The sequence below is a fragment of the Salmo salar genome, chromosome ssa08 (genome assembly GCF_905237065.1).
Source record: "Salmo salar chromosome ssa08, Ssal_v3.1, whole genome shotgun sequence".
Lineage (NCBI taxonomy): Eukaryota > Metazoa > Chordata > Actinopteri > Salmoniformes > Salmonidae > Salmo > Salmo salar.
In genome coordinates, this window is record NC_059449.1 from 26,288,052 (window position 1) to 26,310,551 (window position 22,500).

At 46.2% G+C, this 22,500-nt stretch overlaps 1 protein-coding gene across 2 annotated transcripts in view; it reads right to left on the minus strand.

Annotated features, from left to right (window-relative positions):
• Nucleotides 1–22,138, minus strand: part of LOC106595393 (G protein-coupled receptor kinase 6) — an 89,641-nt gene extending 67,503 nt beyond the window's left edge. For both annotated transcript variants that reach the window (XM_045723079.1, XM_045723077.1), the window contains exon 1: nucleotides 21,707–22,138. In XM_045723079.1, the coding sequence (XP_045579035.1) occupies nucleotides 21,707–21,758 (52 nt within the window). In that variant the 5' untranslated portion in view covers nucleotides 21,759–22,138. The remainder of the gene's footprint in view (nucleotides 1–21,706) is intronic.
• Nucleotides 22,139–22,500: the final 362 nt, after the last annotated feature.

Consider the following 22,500-nt stretch of genomic DNA (forward strand, 5'->3'; position numbering starts at 1 on the left):
AGAGGGAGGGGAGGGAGGGGAGAGAGAGAGGAGAGGAAGAGAGAGAGGGAGGAGGGAGAGAGAGAGAGAGGGAGGGAGAGGAGAGGGGGGGAGAGGAGAGAGAGAGAGTGGGAGAGGGAGAGGAGAGAGAGAGGAGGGGAGGGAGAGGAGAGAGAGAGAGTGGGGGAGGGAGAGGAGAGAGAGAGGGGGGAGGGAGAGGAGAGAGAGATGAGACAGAACAGACAGAAAGGGAAAGCGGAGGTATGGGGGAGAGAGATCTGGAGTAGGTTATGGTTCACTATCAGAGACCAACCCCCACACACACCACACACACACCACACACACACACACACACACACACACACACACACACACACACACACACACACACACACACACACACGCACACACGTTTTCTTACCGTCAGCATTCTCAATAAATTAACTGTGCAATAAAACCTAATTACTTTTGAGGCAACATTAGATTAGCATGTTGTTACTGCGCAAACACATGGTCATACAACAACGATCTGAGAGTTTTTTACCTACTGAACACAACAGGAATAGTGATCGTTTTTTACCCCACTTATGTAACGACTCCATTATGGGAGGCAGCTAGCCTAGTGGTTAGAGGGGAGGCAGCTAGCCTAGTGGTTAGAGGAGGCAGCTAGCCTAGTGGTTAGAGGGGAGGCAGCTAGCCTAGTGGTTAGAGGAGGCAGGTAGCCTAGTGGTTAGAGGAGGCAGGTAGCCTAGTGGTTAGAGGAGGCAGGTAGCCTAGTGGTTAGAGGAGGCAGGTAGCCTAGTGGTTAGAGGAGGCAGGTAGCCTAGTGGTTAGAGGAGGCAGGTAGCCTAGTGGTTGGAGGAGGCAGGTAGCCTAGTGGTTAGAGGAGGCAGGTAGCCTAGTGGTTAGAGGAGGCAGGTAGCCTAGTGGTTAGAGGAGGCAGCTAGCCTAGTGGTTAGAGGAGGCAGCTAGCCTAGTGGTTAGAGGGGAGGCAGGTAGCCTAGTGGTTAGAGGGGAGGCAGGTAGCCTAGTGGTTAGAGGGGAGGCAGGTAGCCTAGTGGTTAGAGCGTTGGTCCAGTAACTGAAAGGTTGCTGGATTGAATCCCTGAGCTGACAAGGTAAAAATCTGTCATTCTGCCCCTGAACAAGGCAGTTAACCCACTGTTCCCCTGAACAAGGCAGTTAACCCAGTGTTCCCCTGAACAAGGCAGTTAACCCAGTGATCCCCTGAACAAGGCAGTTAACCCAGTGTTCCCAGGATGTCCAGTGTTACAGCATTACCTCACGTCCCTCGTTATCAACACCTATTGATTAGTCATGTTGACGCTGCTGTAAAGGTCTAACCTCATTATCAACACCTATTTATTAGTCATGTTGACGCTGCTGTAAAGGTCTAACCTCATTATCAACACCTGTTTATTAGTCATGTTGACGCTGCTGTAAAGGTCTAACCTCATTATCAACACCTGTTTATTAGTCATGTTGACGCTGCTGTAAAGGTCTAACCTCATTATCAACACCTATTGATTAGTCATGTTGAAGCTGCTGTAAAGGTCTAACCTCATTATCAACACCTGTTTATTAGTCATGTTGAAGCTGCTGTAAAGGTCTAACCTCATTATCAACACCTATTGATTAGTCATGTTGACGCTGCTGTAAAGGCCTAACCTCATTATCAACACCTGTTTATTAGTCATGTTGACGCTGCTGTAAAGGTCTAACCTCATTATCAATACCTATTGATTAGTCATGTTGACGCTGCTGTAAAGGCCTAACCTCATTATCAACACCTGTTTATTAGTCATGTTGACGCTGCTGTAAAGGCCTAACCTCATTATCAACACCTATTGATTAGTCATGTTGACGCTGCTGTAAAGGCCTAACCTCATTATCAACACCTATTGATTAGTCATGTTGACGCTGCTGTAAAGGCCTAACCTCATTATCAACACCTATTGATTAGTCATGTTGACGCTGCTGTAAAGGTCTAACCTCATTATCAACACCTATTGATTAGTCATGTTGACGCTGCTGTAAAGGTCTAACCTCATTATCAACACCTGTTTATTAGTCATGTTGACGCTGCTGTAAAGGTCTAACCTCATTATCAACACCTGTTTATTAGTCATGTTGACGCTGCTGTAAAGGCCTAACCTCATTATCAACACCTGTTTATTAGTCATGTTGACGCTGCTGTAAAGGTCTAACCTCATTATCAACACCTATTGATTAGTCATGTTGACGCTGCTGTAAAGGTCTAACCTCATTATCAACACCTATTGATTAGTCATGTTGACGCTGCTGTAAAGGCCTAACCTCATTATCAACACCTGTTTATTAGTCATGTTGACGCTGCTGTAAAGGCCTAACCTCATTATCAACACCTATTGATTAGTCATGTTGACGCTGCTGTAAAGGCCTAACCTCATTATCAACACCTATTGATTAGTCATGTTGACGCTGCTGTAAAGGCCTAACCTCATTATCAACACCTATTGATTAGTCATGTTGACGCTGCTGTAAAGGTCTAACCTCATTATCAACACCTATTGATTAGTCATGTTGAAGCTGCTGTAAAGGTCTAACCTCATTATCAACACCTGTTTATTAGTCATGTTGACGCTGCTGTAAAGGTCTAACCTCATTATCAACACCTGTTTATTAGTCATGTTGACGCTGCTGTAAAGGTCTAACCTCATTATCAACACCTATTGATTAGTCATGTTGACGCTGCTGTAAAGGTCTAACCTCATTATCAACACCTGTTTATTAGTCATGTTGACGCTGCTGTAAAGGACTAACCTCATTATCAACACCTGTTTATTAGTCATGTTGACGCTGCTGTAAAGGTCTAACCTCATTATCAACACCTGTTTATTAGTCATGTTGACGCTGCTGTAAAGGTCTAACCTCATTATCAACACCTGTTTATTAGTCATGTTGACGCTGCTGTAAAGGTCTAACCTCATTATCAACACCTGTTTATTAGTCATGTTGACGCTGCTGTAAAGGTCTAACCTCATTATCAACACCTATTGATTAGTCATGTTGACGCTGCTGTAAAGGTCTAACCTCATTATCAACACCTATTGATTAGTCATGTTGACGCTGCTGTAAAGGTCTAACCTCATTATCAACACCTGTTTATTAGTCATGTTGACGCTGCTGTAAAGGTCTAACCTCATTATCAACACCTGTTTATTAGTCATGTTGACGCTGCTGTAAAGGTCTAACCTCATTATCAACACCTGTTTATTAGTCATGTTGACGCTGCTGTAAAGGTCTAACCTCATTATCAACACCTGTTTATTAGTCATGTTGACGCTGCTGTAAAGGTCTAACCTCATTATCAACACCTGTTTATTAGTCATGTTGACGCTGCTGTAAAGGTCTAACCTCATTATCAACACCTGTTTATTAGTCATGTTGACGCTGCTGTAAAGGTCTAACCTCATTATCAACACCTGTTTATTAGTCATGTTGACGCTGCTGTAAAGGCCTAACCTCATTATCAACACCTGTTTATTAGTCATGTTGACGCTGCTGTAAAGGTCTAACCTCATTATCAACACCTGTTTATTAGTCATGTTGACGCTGCTGTAAAGGTCTAACCTCATTATCAACACCTGTTTATTAGTCATGTTGAAGCTGCTGTAAAGGTCTAACCTCATTATCAACACCTGTTTATTAGTCATGTTGACGCTGCTGTAAAGGCCTAACCTCATTATCAACACCTGTTTATTAGTCATGTTGACGCTGCTGTAAAGGTCTAACCTCACGTTGAGGTCGTTCCACGTCCCTCATGTGTTTCATTACAGGCTTGTTATTAAGATTCATATCTAATCCCTCCTAAACCTCCATGTGCTGATCATCAGAGCTTTACACTGATTCAACTCACTTCTGTAGTTGTTGCTTCAAAACATTTACCAGCCATCAAATCATATGCTTTTATTTTCTTTCAAATAACTTGCATATATTTAAAAATACTTTAAAAAATATTATGTGGTTTTCTGAGAGGTATTCAAAATAGTTGAAAATATGATATGGTTTTCTGAGAGGTATTCAAAATAGTTTAAAATGTTATTATTTGGTTTTCTGAGAGGTATTCAAAATAGTTGAAAATATGGTTTTCTGAGACCTGTATTTGAATATCAAAAGAAACTAGTTGCCTTTTAGTTTAAATATAAACGATATTACCTTGAGTATTTGAAAAGTAGATATTTTCCAAATAAACTACTAAATACTATTTTCTGCAAACGTGCGAGCACACACACACACACACTTCTCAAAGAGCTAAAGCCTATGAGATATGAATGGCTTGTTTCTGCCCAGTCAAGACATCAGGAAGTAGTATCAGTCTGTCTGATAGTCAACACAGGCCTGCGTTTGATTAAGGTACTGTATATCTGTATAGTTACACTCATCAATTAGGGACAGACAGACAGACAGACAGACAGACAGACAGACAGACAGACAGACAGACAGACAGACAGACAGACAGACAGACAGACAGACAGACAGACAGACAGACAGACAGACAGACAGACAGACAGACAGACAGACAGACAGAGAAAGACAGAGAAAGACAGAGAAAGACAGAGAAAGACAGATGAGAGAGGAGACACCGAGAGAGACAGAGAGAGGAGACAGAGATGAGAGAGACAGAGAGATGAGAGAGAGACAGAGAGATGAGAGAGAGACAGAGAGATGAGAGAGAGAGAGAGAGAGACAGAGAGATGAGACACAGAGACAGAGAGAGACACAGAGACAGAGAGAGACACAGAGACAGAGAGAGACACAGAGACAGAGAGAGACACAGAGACAGAGAGAGACACTGAGACAGAGAGAGACACTGAGACAGAGAGAGACACTGAGACAGAGAGAGACACTGAGACAGAGAGAGACACTGAGACAGAGAGAGACACAGAGAGAACAGGAGGTTGTATGTGTGTATTCCTCATAAAGCATGACTAACTCCAGTCGTGTCTTTGTTCAAACAGACTTGTATTTATTTGGACTGGTGACTCGTCTCATGCGACTGTTTGAAGTCCACTAGCCACCTGCAACAACAGTTCTCAGTCTCTGGCCCAAAAACTATCATCCTCCGAACCAGAACACCGACCTATAGGTCTCAATGTAAAGGATACAGACCACTAACCTATAGGTCTCAATGTAAAGGATACAGACCACTAACCTATAGGTCTCAATGTAAAGGATACAGACCACTAACCTATAGGTCTCAATGTAAAGGATACAGACCACTAACCTATAGGTCTCAATGTAAAGGATACAGACCACTAACCTATAGGTCTCAATGTAAAGGATACAGACCACTAACCTATAGGTCTCAATGTAAAGGATACAGACCACTAACCTATAGGTCTCAATGTAAAGGATACAGACCACTAACCTATAGGTCTCAATGTAAAGGATACAGACCACTAACCTATAGGTCTCAATGTAAAGGATACAGACCACTAACCTATAGGTCTCAATGTAAAGGATACAGACCACTAACCTATAGGTCTCAATGTAAAGGATACAGACCACTAACCTATAGGTCTCAATGTAAAGGATACAGACCACTAACCTATAGGTCTCAATGTAAAGGATACAGACCACTAACCTATAGGTCTCAATGTAAAGGATACAGACCACTAACCTATAGGTCTCAATGTAAAGGATACAGACCACTAACCTATAGGTCTCAATGTAAAGGATACAGACCACTAACCTATAGGTCTCAATGTAAAGGATACAGACCACTAACCTATAGGTCTCAATGTAAAGGATACAGACCACTAACCTATAGGTCTCAATGTAAAGGATACAGACCACTAACCTATAGGTCTCAATGTAAAGGATACAGACCACTAACCTATAGGTCTCAATGTAAAGGATACAGACCACTAACCTATAGGTCTCAATGTAAAGGATACAGACCACTAACCTATAGGTCTCAATGTAAAGACAGACCACTAACCTATAGGTCTCAATGTAAAGGATACAGACCACTAACCTATAGGTCTCAATGTAAAGACAGACCACTAACCTGAAGGTCTCTCTGCTTATCTCTCCCCCTTCTCTTTCACAAGTGTTCCTCCTCCCCTCTGTCTCCACCTTCTCATCCCCCTTTCATTCCTCTCCTGGTTCTGCTCTCCTTCATTCCTCTCCTGGTTCTGAGGCAGGCTCCTATATGCCTCTGTGGTGGCCCCCGAGGCAGGCTCCTATATGCCTCTGTGGTGGCCCCCGAGGCAGGCTCCTATATGCCTCTGTGGTGGCCCCCGAGGCAGGCTCCTATATGCCTCTGTGGTGGCCCCCGAGGCAGGCTCCTATATGCCTCTGTGGTGGGCCCCGAGGCAGGCTCCTATATGCCTCTGTGGTGGGCCCCGAGGCAGGCTCCTATATGCCTCTGTGGTGGGCCCCGAGGCAGGCTCCTATATGCCTCTGTGGTGGGCCCCGAGGCAGGCGCCTCTGTGGTGTGGCCCCGAGGCAGGCTCCTATATGCCTCTGTGGTGTGGCCCCGAGGCAGGCTCCTATATGCCTCTGTGGTGGCCCCGAGGCAGGCTCCTATATGCCTCTGTGGTGGCCCCGAGGCAGGCTCCTATATGCCTCTGTGGTGGCCCCGAGGCAGGCTCCTATATGCCTCTGTGGTGGCCCGAGGCAGGCTCCTATATGCCTCTGTGGCGGCCCCGAGGCAGGCTCATGGTCTCGTGATGTGATAGCTCTGCCTGCGACTTCAAAAATCTGTGTGGTCTAGCGGTCAAGATGTTGGTTTCTCCCGTGAGAGACCCGGGTTAGACACCTTCTCAGAAGTCTTCCCTCAGATACCACTGTGTGACTGGGTTGTGTTCCAGAGGCACCAAAAGGAACAAAAACATCTAAAAACAGGGTGGGAACTTCCTGGACCTGTCCAATAAGAAACACTATTTAAAACATTTCCTTTGCATGACCTATAGAAAAGGACCACGGCTATGGTGTTAGCCTGCATTTATTAGCCTTGCGGTCTTAGGCTGGCTAACACTTGTTGTCAACGTGTGTGTGTGTGTCCAGTAGGGTGTTTCCTGTGACTGACGTCTGTAAAACACACTGCTTTGTGACAGCTCCCTTCATGTGGTTCCCTTCCTACAGTTATTAGACCCACAAAATGGGCTGTGACTGGGAAACTGTGACGCATGTGTTGCGTATGTAGCGTTAGCAGCTACCGCTAGCTCCAACCACATCTGTTGTGTATTTAGCATTAGCGGCTACCACTAACTCCAACCACATCTGTTGCGTATGTAGCATTAGCGGCTACCGCTAGCTCCAACCACATGCGATGCGTATGTAGCATTAGCAGCTAGGCTATGCAGCTAGGTTAGCATCTTGACTGACTCGGCCTAAATGGGCATATTTTAACATTGTGTGAACATCACAAGGTTGGCTCTGCCAGCTGGCTTATTAAATGTTTTAGAGTCTATTTGTAAAATTAACCATCTGGCATGCTGTTATTATACTGTACTGTGTTTAAATGGCTTGTGTGTGTCCCAAATTACTCTAGTCCCTATGTAGTGCACTACTTTAGACCAGGGCCTATAGGAAGGGAATAGGGGGATGCAGTCTTATTTTTTCAGATCCAGATACAGGCCTAATAATGTAGGTTTTTTTTGTGAAGTGTTTTACAACGTCACTCAGCTGTGCAGACACACAGACATCTCCAAGTACTACCCAGACCCCTCTCCCCCTCCAAGCGCTACCCAGACCCCTCTCCCCTCCAAGCGCTACCCAGACCCCTCTCCCCCTCCAAGCGCTACCCAGACCCCTCTCCCCCTCCAAGCGCTACCCAGACCCCTCTCCCCCTCCAAGCGCTACCCAGACCCCTCTCCCCCTCCAAGCGCTACCCAGACCTCTCTCCCCCTCCAAGCGCTACCCAGACCTCTCTCCCCCTCCAAGCGCTACCCAGACCTCTCTCCCCTCCAAGCGCTACCCAGACCTCTCTCCCCCTCCAAGCGCTACCCAGACCTCTCTCCCCTCCACGCGCTACCCAGACCCCTCTCCCCTCCAAGCGCTACCCAGACCCCTCTCCCCCTCCAAGCGCTACCCAGACCCCTCTCCCCTCCAAGCACTACCCAGACCCCTCTCCCCCTCCAAGCACTACCCAGACCCCTCTCCCCCTCCAAGCACTACCCAGACCCCTCTCCCCCTCCAAGCACTACCCAGACCCCTCTCCCCCTCCAAGCACTACCCAGACCCCTCTCCCCCTCCAAGCACTACCCAGACCCCTCTCCCCCTCCAAGCACTACCCAGACCCCTCTCCCCCTCCAAGCACTACCCAGACCCCTCTCCCCCTCCAAGCACTACCCAGACCCCTCTCCCCCTCCAAGCACTACCCAGACCCCTCTCCCCCTCCAAGCACTACCCAGACCCCTCTCCCCCTCCAAGCACTACCCAGACCCCTCTCCCCCTCCAAGCACTATAGACCCTCTCCCCCTCCAAGCACTATACCCTCTCCCCCTCCAAGCACTATACCCTCTCCCCCTCCAAGCACTATACCCTCTCCCCCTCCAAGCACTATACCCTCTCCCCCTCCAAGCACTATACCCTCTCCCCCTCCAAGCACTATACCCTCTCCCCCTCCAAGCACTATACCCTCTCCCCCTCCAAGCACTATACCCTCTCCCCCTCCAAGCACTACACCCTCTCCCCCCTCCAAGCACTACACCCTCTCCCCCCCTCCAAGCACTACACCCTCTCCCCCAAGCACTACACCCCTCCCCTCCAAGCACTACACCCCCTCCCCCTCCAAGCACTACACCCCTCTCCCCCTCCAAGCACTACACCCTCTCCCCCCTCCAAGCGCTACACCCTCTCCCCCCTCCAAGCACTACACCCTCTCCCCCCTCCAAGCACTACACCCTCTCCCCCCTCCAAGCGCTACACCCTCTCCCCCCTCCAAGCACTATACCCTCTCCCCCTCCAAGCACTATACCCTCTCCCCCTCCAAGCACTATACCCTCTCCCCCTCCAAGCACTACACCCTCTCCCCCTCCAAGCACTACACCCTCTCCCCCTCCAAGCACTATACCCTCTCCCCCTCCAAGCACTATACCCTCTCCCCCTCCAAGCACTACACCCTCTCCCCCTCCAAGCACTACACCCTCTCCCCCTCCAAGCGCTACACCCTCTCCCCCCTCCAAGCACTATACCCTCTCCCCCTCCAAGCGCTACACCCTCTCCCCCTCCAAGCACTACACCCTCTCCCCCTCCAAGCACTATACCCTCTCCCCCCTCCAAGCACTATACCCTCTCCCCCTCCAAGCACTACACCCTCTCCCCCTCCAAGCACTACACCCTCTCCCCCTCCAAGCACTACACCCTCTCCCCCCTCCAAGCACTACACCCTCTCCAAGCACTACACCCCTCCCCCTCCAAGCACTACACCCCTCCCCCTCCAAGCACTACACCCTCTCCCCCCCTCCAAGCACTACACCCCCTCCCCCTCCAAGCACTACACCCTCTCCCCCCTCCAAGCACTACACCCTCTCCCCCCTCCAAGCACTACACCCTCTCCCCCCTCCAAGCGCTACACCCTCTCCCCCCTCCAAGCGCTACACCCTCTCCCCCCTCCAAGGGGGGAGAGGAGAACCACCAGTCTGTCTGATGACCTCTAACCCCTGACCCTACTAGTCTCCCTGAGGGGGGGTCACAGGAGAACCACCAGTCTGTCTGATGACCAGTGGTGAAAAAGTACCTAAATGTCATACTTGAGTAAAAGTAAAGATAAGAAAATGACAAAAGTAAAAGTGACCAGGAAAATACTACTTGAGTAAAAGTCTAAAAGTATTTGGTTTTAAATATACTTGAGTATCAAAAGTATAAATAATGTTTTATTCCTTATAATAAGCAAACCAGACACAAGTTTTTAAATTTACAGATATCCAGGGGCACAGTTACACTCAGTCATAATTTACAAATGAAGCATGTGTGTTTAGTGAGTCCTCCAGATCAGAGGCAGTAGAGATGACCAGGGATGTTCTCTGTTTAGTGAGTCCACCAGATCAGAGGCAGTAGGGATGACCAGGGATGTTCTCTGTTTAGTGTGTCCACCAGATCAGAGGCAGTAGAGATGATAAGTGTGTGAATTGGACCATGTTCCTGTCCTGCTAAGCACTCAAAATATAACAAGTACTTTTGGGTGTCACAGAAAATGTAAAAAGAGTAAAAAGTACAGTATTTTCTTTATGAATGTAGTGAAGTAAAAGTTGTCAAAAATATAAATAGTAAAGTACAGATACCAACAAAAAAAAATACTTAAGTAAAAATACTTGAAAGTACTTTCCACCACTGCCAAGTACTACCCAGATGTGCAGACACACAGACCCCTTGTAGCTAGTGATCCTACAAGGATGTCTGTCTGTGTCTGTCTGTGTCTGTCTGTGTCTGTCTGTGTTTTTTTCTCTAATCGTCAGATAGGTCCCCTAAAGCAACATCCTGGTCCTCAGACAATAGAAACCAATAGAAAGCCGTTTGAACTATTTTTAGGCAGGGAGGCAGGCTGATACGGGCCATTGAAACCAGAATGAACCATAGGAACTACAAGTTGAGGTCAAACAAGCGGCAATACATGACAATGGTTGAGTCCCAAATGGCACCCTATGTAGGGCACTGCTTTTGACCAGGGCCCATAGGACTTTGGTCAAAAGTAATGCACTATATAGAGAATAGGGTACCATATAGGCTTGGGCAGTATACCGTATACCGGGGTATTTGGAAAAAGCCACAGGACATTTATTTATTTATTTGAATATGTCTAGCTACTATTTAATGAAATATCTGCAGTCAACTTGTGCAAAACCTTAGAAGATAAAGCAGATTGTGTTCTTCATTTCACCTGTCACATGTTTCATCGTGAAGCTTCCCGGTGGTCCCCAGTCACGTGATGTTTTGTTTACAAGCACACAGTGACGACAAGAGACAGTAATACTCTTGATCCAGGAGGGGACTCCCTGCTGTTACCAAGCGAAGCTTGATTTGGGAAGAGGCTAACCACTGGAAGAAGCTAACTAGTTACTAAATTAGCAAACCGAATGCACAGCTGCAGAGCATTTAGCACATTCTAGACAGTTAACTGCTAACTATTAAGTTATCTAGCTTGCAATTTTTTGTTGTGAATTCCATAAAGGTAACTAGCTCACCAGTAGCCTTGTGAGTCACAGCCCGCTCCTGGTGAGCTAGTTACCTTATGGAATAGTAGCATTGTGTTTTGTGCAGCAAACTGCCAGTAGCATTGAGTTGTGTGCAGCAAACTGCCCGTAGCATTGTGTTGTGTGCAGCAAACTGCCAGTAGCATTGTGTTGTGTGTGTGCAGCAAACTGCCAGTAGCATTGTGTTGTGTGTGTGCAGCAAACTGCCAGTAGCATTGTGTTGTGTGTGTGCAGCAAACAGCCAGTAGCATTGTGTTGTGTGTGTGCAGCAAACAGCCAGTAGCATTGTGTTGTGTGTGTGCAGCAAACAGCCAGTAGCATTGTGTTGTGTGTGTGCAGCAAACTGCCAGTAGCATTGTGTTGTGTGCAGCAAACTGCCAGTAGCATTGTGTTGTGTGCAGCAAACTGCCAGTAGCATTGTGTTGTGTGCAGCAAACTGCCAGTAGCATTGTGTTGTGTGCAGCAAACTGCCCGTAGCATTGTGTTGTGTGTGCAGCAAACTGCCAGTAGCATTGTGTTGTGTGTGTGCAGCAAACAGCCAGTAGCATTATGTTGTGTGTGTGCAGCAAACAGCCAGTAGCATTGTGTTGTGTGAAGCAAACTGCCAGTAGCATTGTGTTGTGTGCAGCAAACTGCCAGTAGCATTGTGTTGTGTGCAGCAAACTGCCAGTAGCATTGTGTTGTGTGCAGCAAACTGCCCGTAGCATTGTGTTGTGTGCAGCAAACTGCCAGTAGCATTGTGTTGTGTGTGCAGCAAACTGCCAGTAGCATTGTGTTGTGTGTGTGCAGCAAACAGCCAGTAGCATTGTGTTGTGTGTGTGCAGCAAACAGCCAGTAGCATTGTGTTGTGTGTGTGCAGCAAACAGCCAGTAGCATTGTGTTGTGTGTGTGCAGCAAACAGCCAGTAGCATTGTGTTGTGTGAAGCAAACTGCCAGTAGCATTGTGTTGTGTGCAGCAAACTGCCAGTAGCATTGTGTTGTGTGCAGCAAACTGCCAGTAGAATTGTGTTGTTTGTAGCAAACTGCCAGTAGCATTGTGTTGTGTGCAGCAAACTGCCAGTAGAATTGTGTTGTTTGTAGCAAACTGCCAGTAGCATTGTGTTGTTTGCAGCAAACTGCCAGTAGCATTGTGTTGTTTGCAGCAAACTGCCAGTAGCATTGTGTTGTGTGCAGCAAACTGCCAGTACCATTGTGTTGTGTGCAGCAAACTGCCAGTACCATTGTGTTGTTTGCAGCAAACTGCCAGTAGAATTGTGTGTTGTTGTGTGCAGCAAACTGCCAGTAGAATTGTGTTTTGTTGTGTGCAGCAAACTGCCAGTAGAATTGTGTTTTGTGCAGCAAACTGCCAGTAGCATTGTGTTTTGTGCAGCAAACTGCCAGTAGCATTGTGTTTTGTGCAGCAAACTGCCAGTAGCATTGTGTTTTGTGCAGCAAACTGCCAGTAGCATTGTGTTTTGTGCAGCAAACTGCCAGTAGCATTGTGTTTTGTGCAGCAAACTGCCAGTAGCATTGTGTTTTGTGCAGCAAACTGCCAGTAGCATTGTGTTTTGTGCAGCAAACTGCCAGTAGCATTGTGTTGTGTGCAGCAAACTGCCAGTAGCATTGTGTTTTGTGCAGCAAACTGCCCGTAGCATTGTGTTGTTTGCAGCAAACTGCCAGTAGCATTGTGTTTTGTTGTGTGCAGCAAACTGCCAGTAGCATTGTGTTTTGTTGTGTGCAGCAAACTGCCAGTAGCATTGTGTTGTGTTGTGTGCAGCAAACAGCCAGTAGCATTGTGTTGTTTGCAGCAAACTGCCAGTAGCATTGTGTTGTGTGCAGCAAACTGCCAGTAGCATTGTGTTGTGTGCAGCAAACTGCCAGTAGCATTGTGTTGTGTGCAGCAAACTGCCCGTAGCATTGTGTTGTGTGCAGCAAACTGCCAGTAGCATTGTGTTGTGTGTGTGCAGCAAACTGCCCGTAGCATTGTGTTTTGTGCAGCAAACTGCCAGTAGAATTTGAGTTACTTGTATAGTTTAGGTCAGAGACTATAGAATGTTCGTAATGCGCTCGTTAGCATTTGGTTAGCATTCTCTATGGGATTTTCCATGTATTTAGCATTACTAACCTTCGGATTAAAGAGCCTCAGTGGGGATTCAAAAACAGCACCCCTTGTGTTTTGTAATGGTATTTATTATGGATCCCCATTAGTTCCTGCCAAGGCAGCAGCTACTCTTCCTGGGGTTTATTATGGATCCCCATTAGTTCCTGCCAAGGCAGCAGCTACTCTTCCTGGGGTTTATTATGGATCCCCATTTGTTCCTGCCAAGGCAGCAGCTACTCTTCCTGGGGTTTATTATGGATCTCCATTTGTTCCTGCCAAGGCAGCAGCTACTCTTCCTGGGGTTTATTATGGATCCCCATTAGTTCCTGCCAAGACAGCTGCTACTCTTCCTGGGGTTTATTATGGATCCCCATTTGTTCCTGCCAAGGCAGCAGCTACTCTTCCTGGGGTTTATTATGGATCCCCATTAGTTCCTGCCAAGGCAGCAGCTACTCTTCCTGGGGTTTATTATGGATCCCCATTAGTTCCTGCCAAGGCAGCAGCTACTCTTCCTGGGGTTTATTATGGATCCCCATTAGTTCCTGCCAAGACAGCAGCTACTCTTCCTGGGGTTTATTATGGATCCTCATTAGTTCCTGCCAAGGCAGCAGCTACTCTTCCTGGGGTTTATTATGGATCCCCATTAGTTCCTGCCAAGGCAGCAGCTACACTTCCTGGGGTTTATTATGGATCCCCATTAGTTCCTGCCAAGGCAGCAGCTACTCTTCCTGGGGTTTATTATGGATCCTCATTAGTTCCTGCCAAGGCAGCAGCTACACTTCCTGGGGTTTATTATGGATCCCCATTAGTTAAATATGGAAGAGACATTTCAGTTGGACAACTGACTAGGTATCCCCCTTTCCCCTTTCCTGGGGTCCAAACACATTAAAAGAACTTACGTTACATATAAAACCAAAGATAAACCAGTTCATCATGTAACATTACTACACCATACTAAATGTATACCACCACCATACAGCAACGTGTGTGTAGACTGGGGGTGTCGGCTGGGGGTTTTGCGCTGTTTGAGCAGGTGTCTGTTCCTGTGTGCTCTTCACAGTCCCCACTCTAGCATAAGGTGTATTTTTAAATCTGATTTTACTGCTAGCATCAGTTACTTGACGTGGAATAGAGTTCCATGTAGTCATGGCTCTATGTAGTACTGTGCGCCTCCCATAGTCTGTTCTGGACTTGGGGACTGTAAGAGACCTCTGGTGCCATGTCTGGTGGGGTTGTCATGTGTCTGAGCTGTGTGCCAGTAGTTTAAACAGACAGCTCGGTGCTTTCAACTGTCACACTCTAGTATGAAGTCAGTCTCCCCTGTTCTGAGCCAGCCCTGCTGCCCTGTTCTGAGCCACCCCTGTTCTAGCCAGCTGTTCTGAGCCCTGTTCTGAGCCCTGTTCTGAGCCCTCCTGTTCTGAGCCAGCCGTGCTGCCCTGTTCTGAGTCAGTCCCTCTTTATGGCACATGACCACACGACTGAACAGTAGTCCAGATGTGACAAATCTAGGGCCTGTAGGACCTGCCTTGTTGATAGTGTTGTTAAAGGCAGAGCAACGCTTTAATTACAAACAGTGGCAATACTACCCAACATCCCCGGTATGGCAAAAGGTCAGTATGACAATCTGGATAGCGGCCCCAAGCCTAGTACCATATGGGAAATAACCCGTTATCTCAAAGCTGAGAACATCTGTACAGCCCTGAAACCACTTCCCCTTGACGGTGCGGGTTGTTATTGTTGAAACTGTCAGTGCACTACCCACCCAACGGACCGGGCACACCCTTAGCACCTTGTGAGAGAACCAATGTGGTCGACTGACTCGCCAGCGTCCTAAAATGGCACCCTATGTCCTTTATAGAGCAGGGTCCCTGGTCAAAAGTAGTGCACTACATAGGGAATAGGGTGCCAACTCTGGTCAGAAGTACCGCACTATATAGGGAATAGGGTGCGATTTCAGAGACATGCCCTTGTGATGGGAACCTACCATGCGGTTGATTGTGAGTCAGTCAAGAATCTTCCTGTTTCATCAGAAGGAGAGGACATCTAACCAGATATGATGCTCATAGACTTGGTCTTTACTGAGACTGTTTCACAGAAGGAGAAAACATCTAACCAGATATGATGCTCATAGACTTGGTCTTTACTGAGACTGTTTCACAGAAGGAGAAAACATCTAACCAGATATGATGCTCATAGACTTGGTCTTTACTGAGACTGTTTCATCAGAAGGAGAGGACATCTAACCAGATGTGATGCTCATAGACTTGGTCTTTACTGAGACTGTTTCATCAGAAGGAGAGAACATCTAACCAGATGTGATGCTCATAGACTTGGTCTTTACTGAGACTGTTTCATCAGAAGGAGAGGACATCTAACCAGATGTGATGCTCATAGACTTGGTCTTTACTGAGACTGTTTCACAGAAGGAGAGGACATTAACTAGAAATGATGCTCATAGACTTGGTCTTTACTGAGACTGTTTCATCAGAAGGAGAAAACATCTAACTAGATGTGATGCTCATAGACTTGGTCTTTACTGAGACTGTTTCATCAGAAGGAGAAAACATCTAACTAGATGTGATGCTCATAGACTTGGTCTTTACTGAGACTGTTTCACAGAAGGAGAAAACATCTAACCAGATATGACGCTCATAGACTTGGTCTGTGGTCAAAACACTTTTAAAAAAGACACACCCTATCCCCTCAACCCTCAAACTAAGTGGACACTTCTGATGACGTCTGATGAGTATACACTTGCAGGGCGAGTGGCGAGGGAATGATTTTTAAATGGACCGCTCTTGCCCGGAAATTCATCCCTCGTTCATCCTGCGATGATTGTGTTTTCAGCCACCGGTGGCTTGTGGGTGCTTTATATGAGCTACAGTCAATTATGATTTCATATCTACTTATATTAACATTACGCCTACTGTAGGATAGCTAGCAAATTAATTAGCTAACTGACGTTAGCCTGCCTAGCTGGAACTTCTGAAGAACGAAAATGTTTTATTTCTACAATTTCCAAAAGATAAACAAAAACATATTTACTTTTTAACGAGACGTGTTTGAGCTGTCATGTGCATTAGTAGCACAATTTCTAACTTATTTGCATTTGTTTTTAACCAAGTGTATGTTGACTTCTCCATTGATGTCGTTTTTAAGTTTTCGCAGACTTTTCTTAGCGGATGTACAATCGTCGCAAATTGAATTCTGGGGAGTTTCAGGCCCCGGAGTGAACATAAATGTACACTCGCAAACTCGACTAACAAGGAGGCCTGAGGGGTTTACGTTGTAAACTTCCCTTGATTGGCTAATCATTTGGACCACCTTCCAAGATGGCCCCAAGGGCATAAGGTGAGGGTAAGTGGACAAGGGTGTGTCTTTTAAGTGTTTGGACCGCAGCCTTGGTCATTACTGAGACTGTTTCACACAAGGAGAAAACATCTAACCAGATACACTACATGACCAAAAGTATGTGGACACCTGCTCTTTGAACATCTCATTCCAAAATCATGAGCATTAATATGGAGTTGGTGCTGTAACAGCCTTCACTCTTCTGGGAAGGATTTCCACTAGATGTTGGAACATTGCTGCGGGGACATGCTGCCATTCAGCCACAAGAGCAGTAGTGAGATCTGCCACTGATGTTGGGTGATTAGGCCTGGCTCGAAGTCGGCATTACAATTCATCCCAAAGTTGTTTGATGGGGTTGAGGTCAGGGCTATATGCATGCCAGTCAAGTTCTTCCACACCAATCTCGACAAACCACTTCTGCATGGACCTCACTTTGTACACGGGGGCATTGTCATGCTAAAACAGGAAAGGACCTTCCCCAAACTGCTGCCACAAAGTTGGAAGCACAGAATCGTCTAGAATGTCATTGTATGCTGTAGCATTAAGATTTCCCTTCACAGGAACTAAGAGGACCGAACCATGAATAACAGCCCCAGACCATTATTTCTCCTCCACCAAACTTTACAGTTGGCACTCTGCATTGTGGCAGGTAGCGTTCTCCTGGCATCCGCTAAACCCAGATTCATCCGTCGGACTGCCAGACGATGAAGCGTGATTCATGACTCCAGAGAACGCGTTTCCACTGCTCCACAGTTCAATATCTTTACACCACTCCAGCCAATGCTTGGCATTGCACATGGTGATCTTAGGCTTGTGTGCGGCAGCTCGGCCATGGAAACCCATTTCATGAAGCTCCTGACGAACAGTTCTTGTGCTGACGTTGCTTCCAGAGGCAGTTTGGAACTCAGAAGTGAGTGTTGCAACCGAGGACAGACAATTTTTTACGCGGTACAGCACTCGATGGTCCCGTTCTGTGAGCTTGTGTGGCCTACCACGTCGAGGCTGAGCCGTTGTTGCTCCTAGACGTTTCCACTTCACCATAACAGCACTTACAGTTGAACATGGCAGCTCTAGCAGGGCAGAAATACAAACTGACTTGTTGGAAAGGTGGCATCCTATAACGGTGCCATGTTGAAAGTCACTGAGCTCTTCAAGTAAGGCCATTCTACTTATAATGTTTGTCTATGGAGATTGCATGGCTGTGTGCTCGATTTTATACATCTGTCAGCAATGGGTGTGGCTGAAATAGCTGAATCTACTAATTTGAAGGGGTGTCCACATATACATACACACACAGAGAGAGAAATGAGATACTGAGGATTATATTAAATACTGCTTTGATGTCATTCAAGCCAAACACCCGTGAGTCCAAATGTCCACGACATCACATCCTGGGTTGTTCTGAACAGAACGGGCCTGTTTGTCTATTGAGTGCACCTGAATGCACTCATGACTTCTTCCTATACGCACACAACTTACCATCCGTTTCTCTGAATGACCTTGTGAAAGCCGAACACTGTAAGATCGTATTTAATAACTTAGCTAGTCATGTTGGCAGGAGAACATGCGTTCAAAATCAGGCCCACCTGACCCAGACTGGGATTTAGAAATGGGGTCGTTTCTGTATTGAGTAAACAACAACAGTAATTGTGTGATGGCGGAGATGCAGGGTTGTGTTCCTAATGAAACGACTACCAGGGTGCCAACGCTAGCTTCTGAACGGCACAGCTAGGAGAGCTCCAAATGTTTACCTTATAGTTCAACACTCTTCTTCCAGTCATAAAAGTGCATTGAAATTGCTTAGGGACCGTGCACACTTTGAAAGAGTGTGTGGCCACTTGGAGACACTAGTTAGTCCTCTCACTGAAACCCACAGTCTGGAGAGGTGTCCCCCCACTTAGAAACACTCAAACCCACAGTCTGGAGAGGTGTCCCCCCACTTAGAAACACTCAAACCCACAGTCTGGAGAGGTGTGTGTCCACTTGGAAACACTCAAACCCACAGTCTGGAGAGGTGTGTCCACTCAAACCCACAGTCTGGAGAGGTGTGTGTCCACTGGAAACACTCAAACCCACAGTCTGGAGAGGTGTGTCCACTCAAACCCACAGTCTGGAGAGATGCGTGTCCACTCAAACCCACAGTCTGGAGAGAGTGTGTCCACTCAAACCCACAGTCTGGAGAGATGTGTGTCCACTCAAACCCACAGTCTGGAGAGATGTGTGTCCACTCAAACCCACAGTCTGGAGAGGTGTGTGTCCACTTAGAAACACTCAAACCCACAGTCTGGAGAGGTGTGTCCACTCAAACCCACAGTCTGGAGAGATGTGTGTCCACTCAAACCCACAGTCTGGAGAGATGTGTGTCCACTCAAACCCACAGTCTGGAGAGATGTGTGTCCACTCAAACCCACAGTCTGGAGAGGTGTGTGTCCACTTGGAAACACTCAAACCCACAGTCTGGAGAGATGTGAGGCCACTTGGAAACACTACTTAGTCCTCTCACTCACGTGGACATTGATTAAGGCAGCCCTCCGCACCTCTCTGATTCAGAGGGGTTGGGTTAAATGTGGAAGACACATTTCAGTTGAATGCATTGTTGTACAACTGACTAGGTATCCCCCCCTTTCCCATTGTTTTGTTTTATGTTGTACTTACCCCATATTTTCCAGGAATATTCTCATGTTACTGAATGTATCCAAAGTATTTTTCAGATTTCGTTATCAACATATGCGGTGAAAAAGTACAGTAAATGTAAAATGCACATCAAATCAACAGTGTAATGTTTGGATTCAGTCATGTGTCAGGTGAACTGTTGTGTCCTAAACTTTAACCTAATAATGTTCCTATAACCTCCAAAGTGTTCCCTTTCTACTGCTACCATGTTTATGCTTATTCACATTTATTCTGTTAAAAAAAACTAAAAAACATTTCAATTTAGCTCTATCCATATTAGGCCAATTCCCAGGAGAGTAAAGGGTTTATAACACGAGGCTACATTACAATAGATATGTTTAGCAGGGCCTGTGTGAACGCAACAAGATCTTTGACTTCAGATTGTGACGTTGGTGTGGGTTGCGTATTGACGTTGACTAGTTAAAGATAGCATGAATGTTCTGTATTCCGGCTTGCAGAGCGTAACTTAATAGAATTCTGTGTATTATGATGATACACATATATCCCAGGAAGCTACACACACGTACGTTGGTCCAATCAAAGATTATTAGACGTGTACCTCATTCTGACGTCCGCTGTCCTAATGTTGTTTTACATTGTTGCACTTCTCTCTATGAAGATCTGTCGTTAACAATCATCAAGCCATGCCGCACGCGTGATAAGAAACCATATTCATTAAATGTAACACTTTTCTCCCCCCCCAACAGAAGATACAGTGTAGCTGAGTCCCTTCTCTCCTCACCGCTGTACTGACAACAAACTACCGACATCCTCTCTGTCTATCTTATAACCATTCCTCCACAACAGGGGATATTCAACTCTTACCCTACGAGAGCGTTTCCCAAGGTCCGTGCACGGTTTCCCCCCCTAACACTACACAGCGGATTCAAAGTATCAAAGCTTGATGATTAGTTAACTATTTCAATCCGCTGTGTAGTGCTGGGGCAACAAAAACGAAATGTGCACCGACTTTGGATAACCCGAGGTCCGGACCCTGCTGGTTCTGTTCTACCAGATCATTCATTTCACCCACCTGGTGTCCCAGGTCTAAAACCAGTCCCTGATTAGAGGGGGACATAATAAATAAAACATTTAAAAAGCATTGGAACTGGTTTCGAGTTCCAGAGTTGTATTTGAGGGGGTCCAAACAGGAAAAACACACATCTACCTTTCTCTCTTCAATCAAACCTGACGATAAAAAGACAGCCAGACAGGACGGCATCAATCGACCACTTGTGGTATTAGTCCGGTATGTTGTGCTGTAGTCCTCAGGCCTGCGGCTTGAGTTGTGCACCTTCCCCATGTCGATGGTACACACTTGGGGGTACACTGTGTGCGATTTGGCCGCTTTACCCAGGCCCGAGAAAGACCCAGAGCTCCCGGTCTCCGTCTGGGGAAACACACGGAGTGGGTCCCCTTCTCTTTGGCAGGATGGCGATGCACTGGCATTAATATATCTGCGTCAAATAACGTGACACACAGACTACACACATTTGAACCGCTAAAGCAGGCAGAAGATCCATTGAAAGCCGTATGCAAAATATCGCTAATGTATCAAGTCGATAGCCTGTTCTATCAGGTAATGGAGCTGGAAGCAGGTTGCTACAGGATATTTCAGGACTGTGTCGCCTATACTACGAAAACGATCTGCTGTTGCTACTAGCCTACCGTCATATCAACCTATCCATTGATATGTTGCTACTAGCCTACCGTCATATCAACCCATCCATTGATATGTTGCTACTAGCCTACCGTCATATCAACCTATCCATTGATCTGTTGCTACTAGCCTACCGTCATATCAACCTATCCATTGATCTGTTGCTACTAGCCTACCGTCATATCAACCTATCCATTGATATGTTGCTACTAGCCTACCGTCATATCAACCTATCCATTGATCTGTTGCTACTAGTCTACCGTCATATCAACCTAACCATTGATCTGCTGTTACTACTACAGTAGCCTCCCGCCATATCAACCTTTTTCCGTTCAGATAGTCATTAGAAACACGAATCCAATATCAAACAGTGATATAGCCTAATCGATAATCGTTATTATCGATGCTGCGAAACTCAAACCCGATCGTTGTATCGATTAGGCCTGGATATTGCTGTATTTTATGTGACCAGAGTTACAATGATTAACAAGTAGGTAGGCTACAATTTAACACAAGGCTTTATGTTTCCCCTATAGTCAGCCAGTCAAGACGATGGGGAAACCACTGCGTAGGGAGAGAAATAGATCTAGAGAGAGAGAGGGGGGGGGGGGTCGAGAGAAAGATCTGTGTAGAACACAATCCAAGCGATAGCCCCCCAAAAAACTGAGCCTTGCTTTGTTATGATTATCACCCCTTTCTCTCTCTCTCTCTCTCCCTCGACATGTTCCCCCCTCCAGTACGTTAACCATGTAATGTCGTCGTTTCAGTACAATGTCTTACCTTCTCTCGCCTTCAGCAGCACCGTGTTGGCGACTATATTCTCTATCTCCATGGTAATGGTCAGTAAGTGTAAGATCCGTCTCCCATACAGACTAGGCAATACATTTCACTTCAACTGAAAAGATGAAGGTAGCGGCACCCGATGATGGTGAATTCTGCAGCTGGCGCATAGCCTTCGCTTGCTCTCCCAAGTTCGGCGGGTTACCAGGTGTTGGTTTTTTTTGCAATCGTGGTGGGCTACTAGTTCGCCGACGACTCCATCGTTTGATGTTTTGGGCCAAAAAACTCTTAACCTTTTAGGCTAAACAACAACGGCGGCTACTATTGTAGTTAAAGCTATAACGCTTGTTAGCATTCAAAGCCTCTCCTGCCTTCGTTATTTTTCCTTCCTGCTCGGCTCTCAGCTTCGTTCGTTCCCTCCCCTCCCCAGAGGCGTCATGCACATAGGGGGCACGTTCCCCCTCATATTTGTCTTGTATTTAAAAAATAAATAAAATTAAGTGTTTATTTTGTTGTTTCTCTGTAATACTACTAGCCACCTACATATGTAGGATTTTAATTTGAGCCCGTTTGCTACAGCCGGAAAATAATCCTGCAGCAAAAGGAAATATGGATTATAATTAATGAAAATGTTTGTGGGGATTGATACATTTTTCATAATGGAAATTACAAACTTCAGAATACTTTTTAAACCTTAAATACATTACAAGGTTCACCTTTATTGCTTTGCAGGAAAGTCCTCCTGCAACAGGGTGATCTAATTAAATCCTACATCTGTAGCAATTTTATGAAAT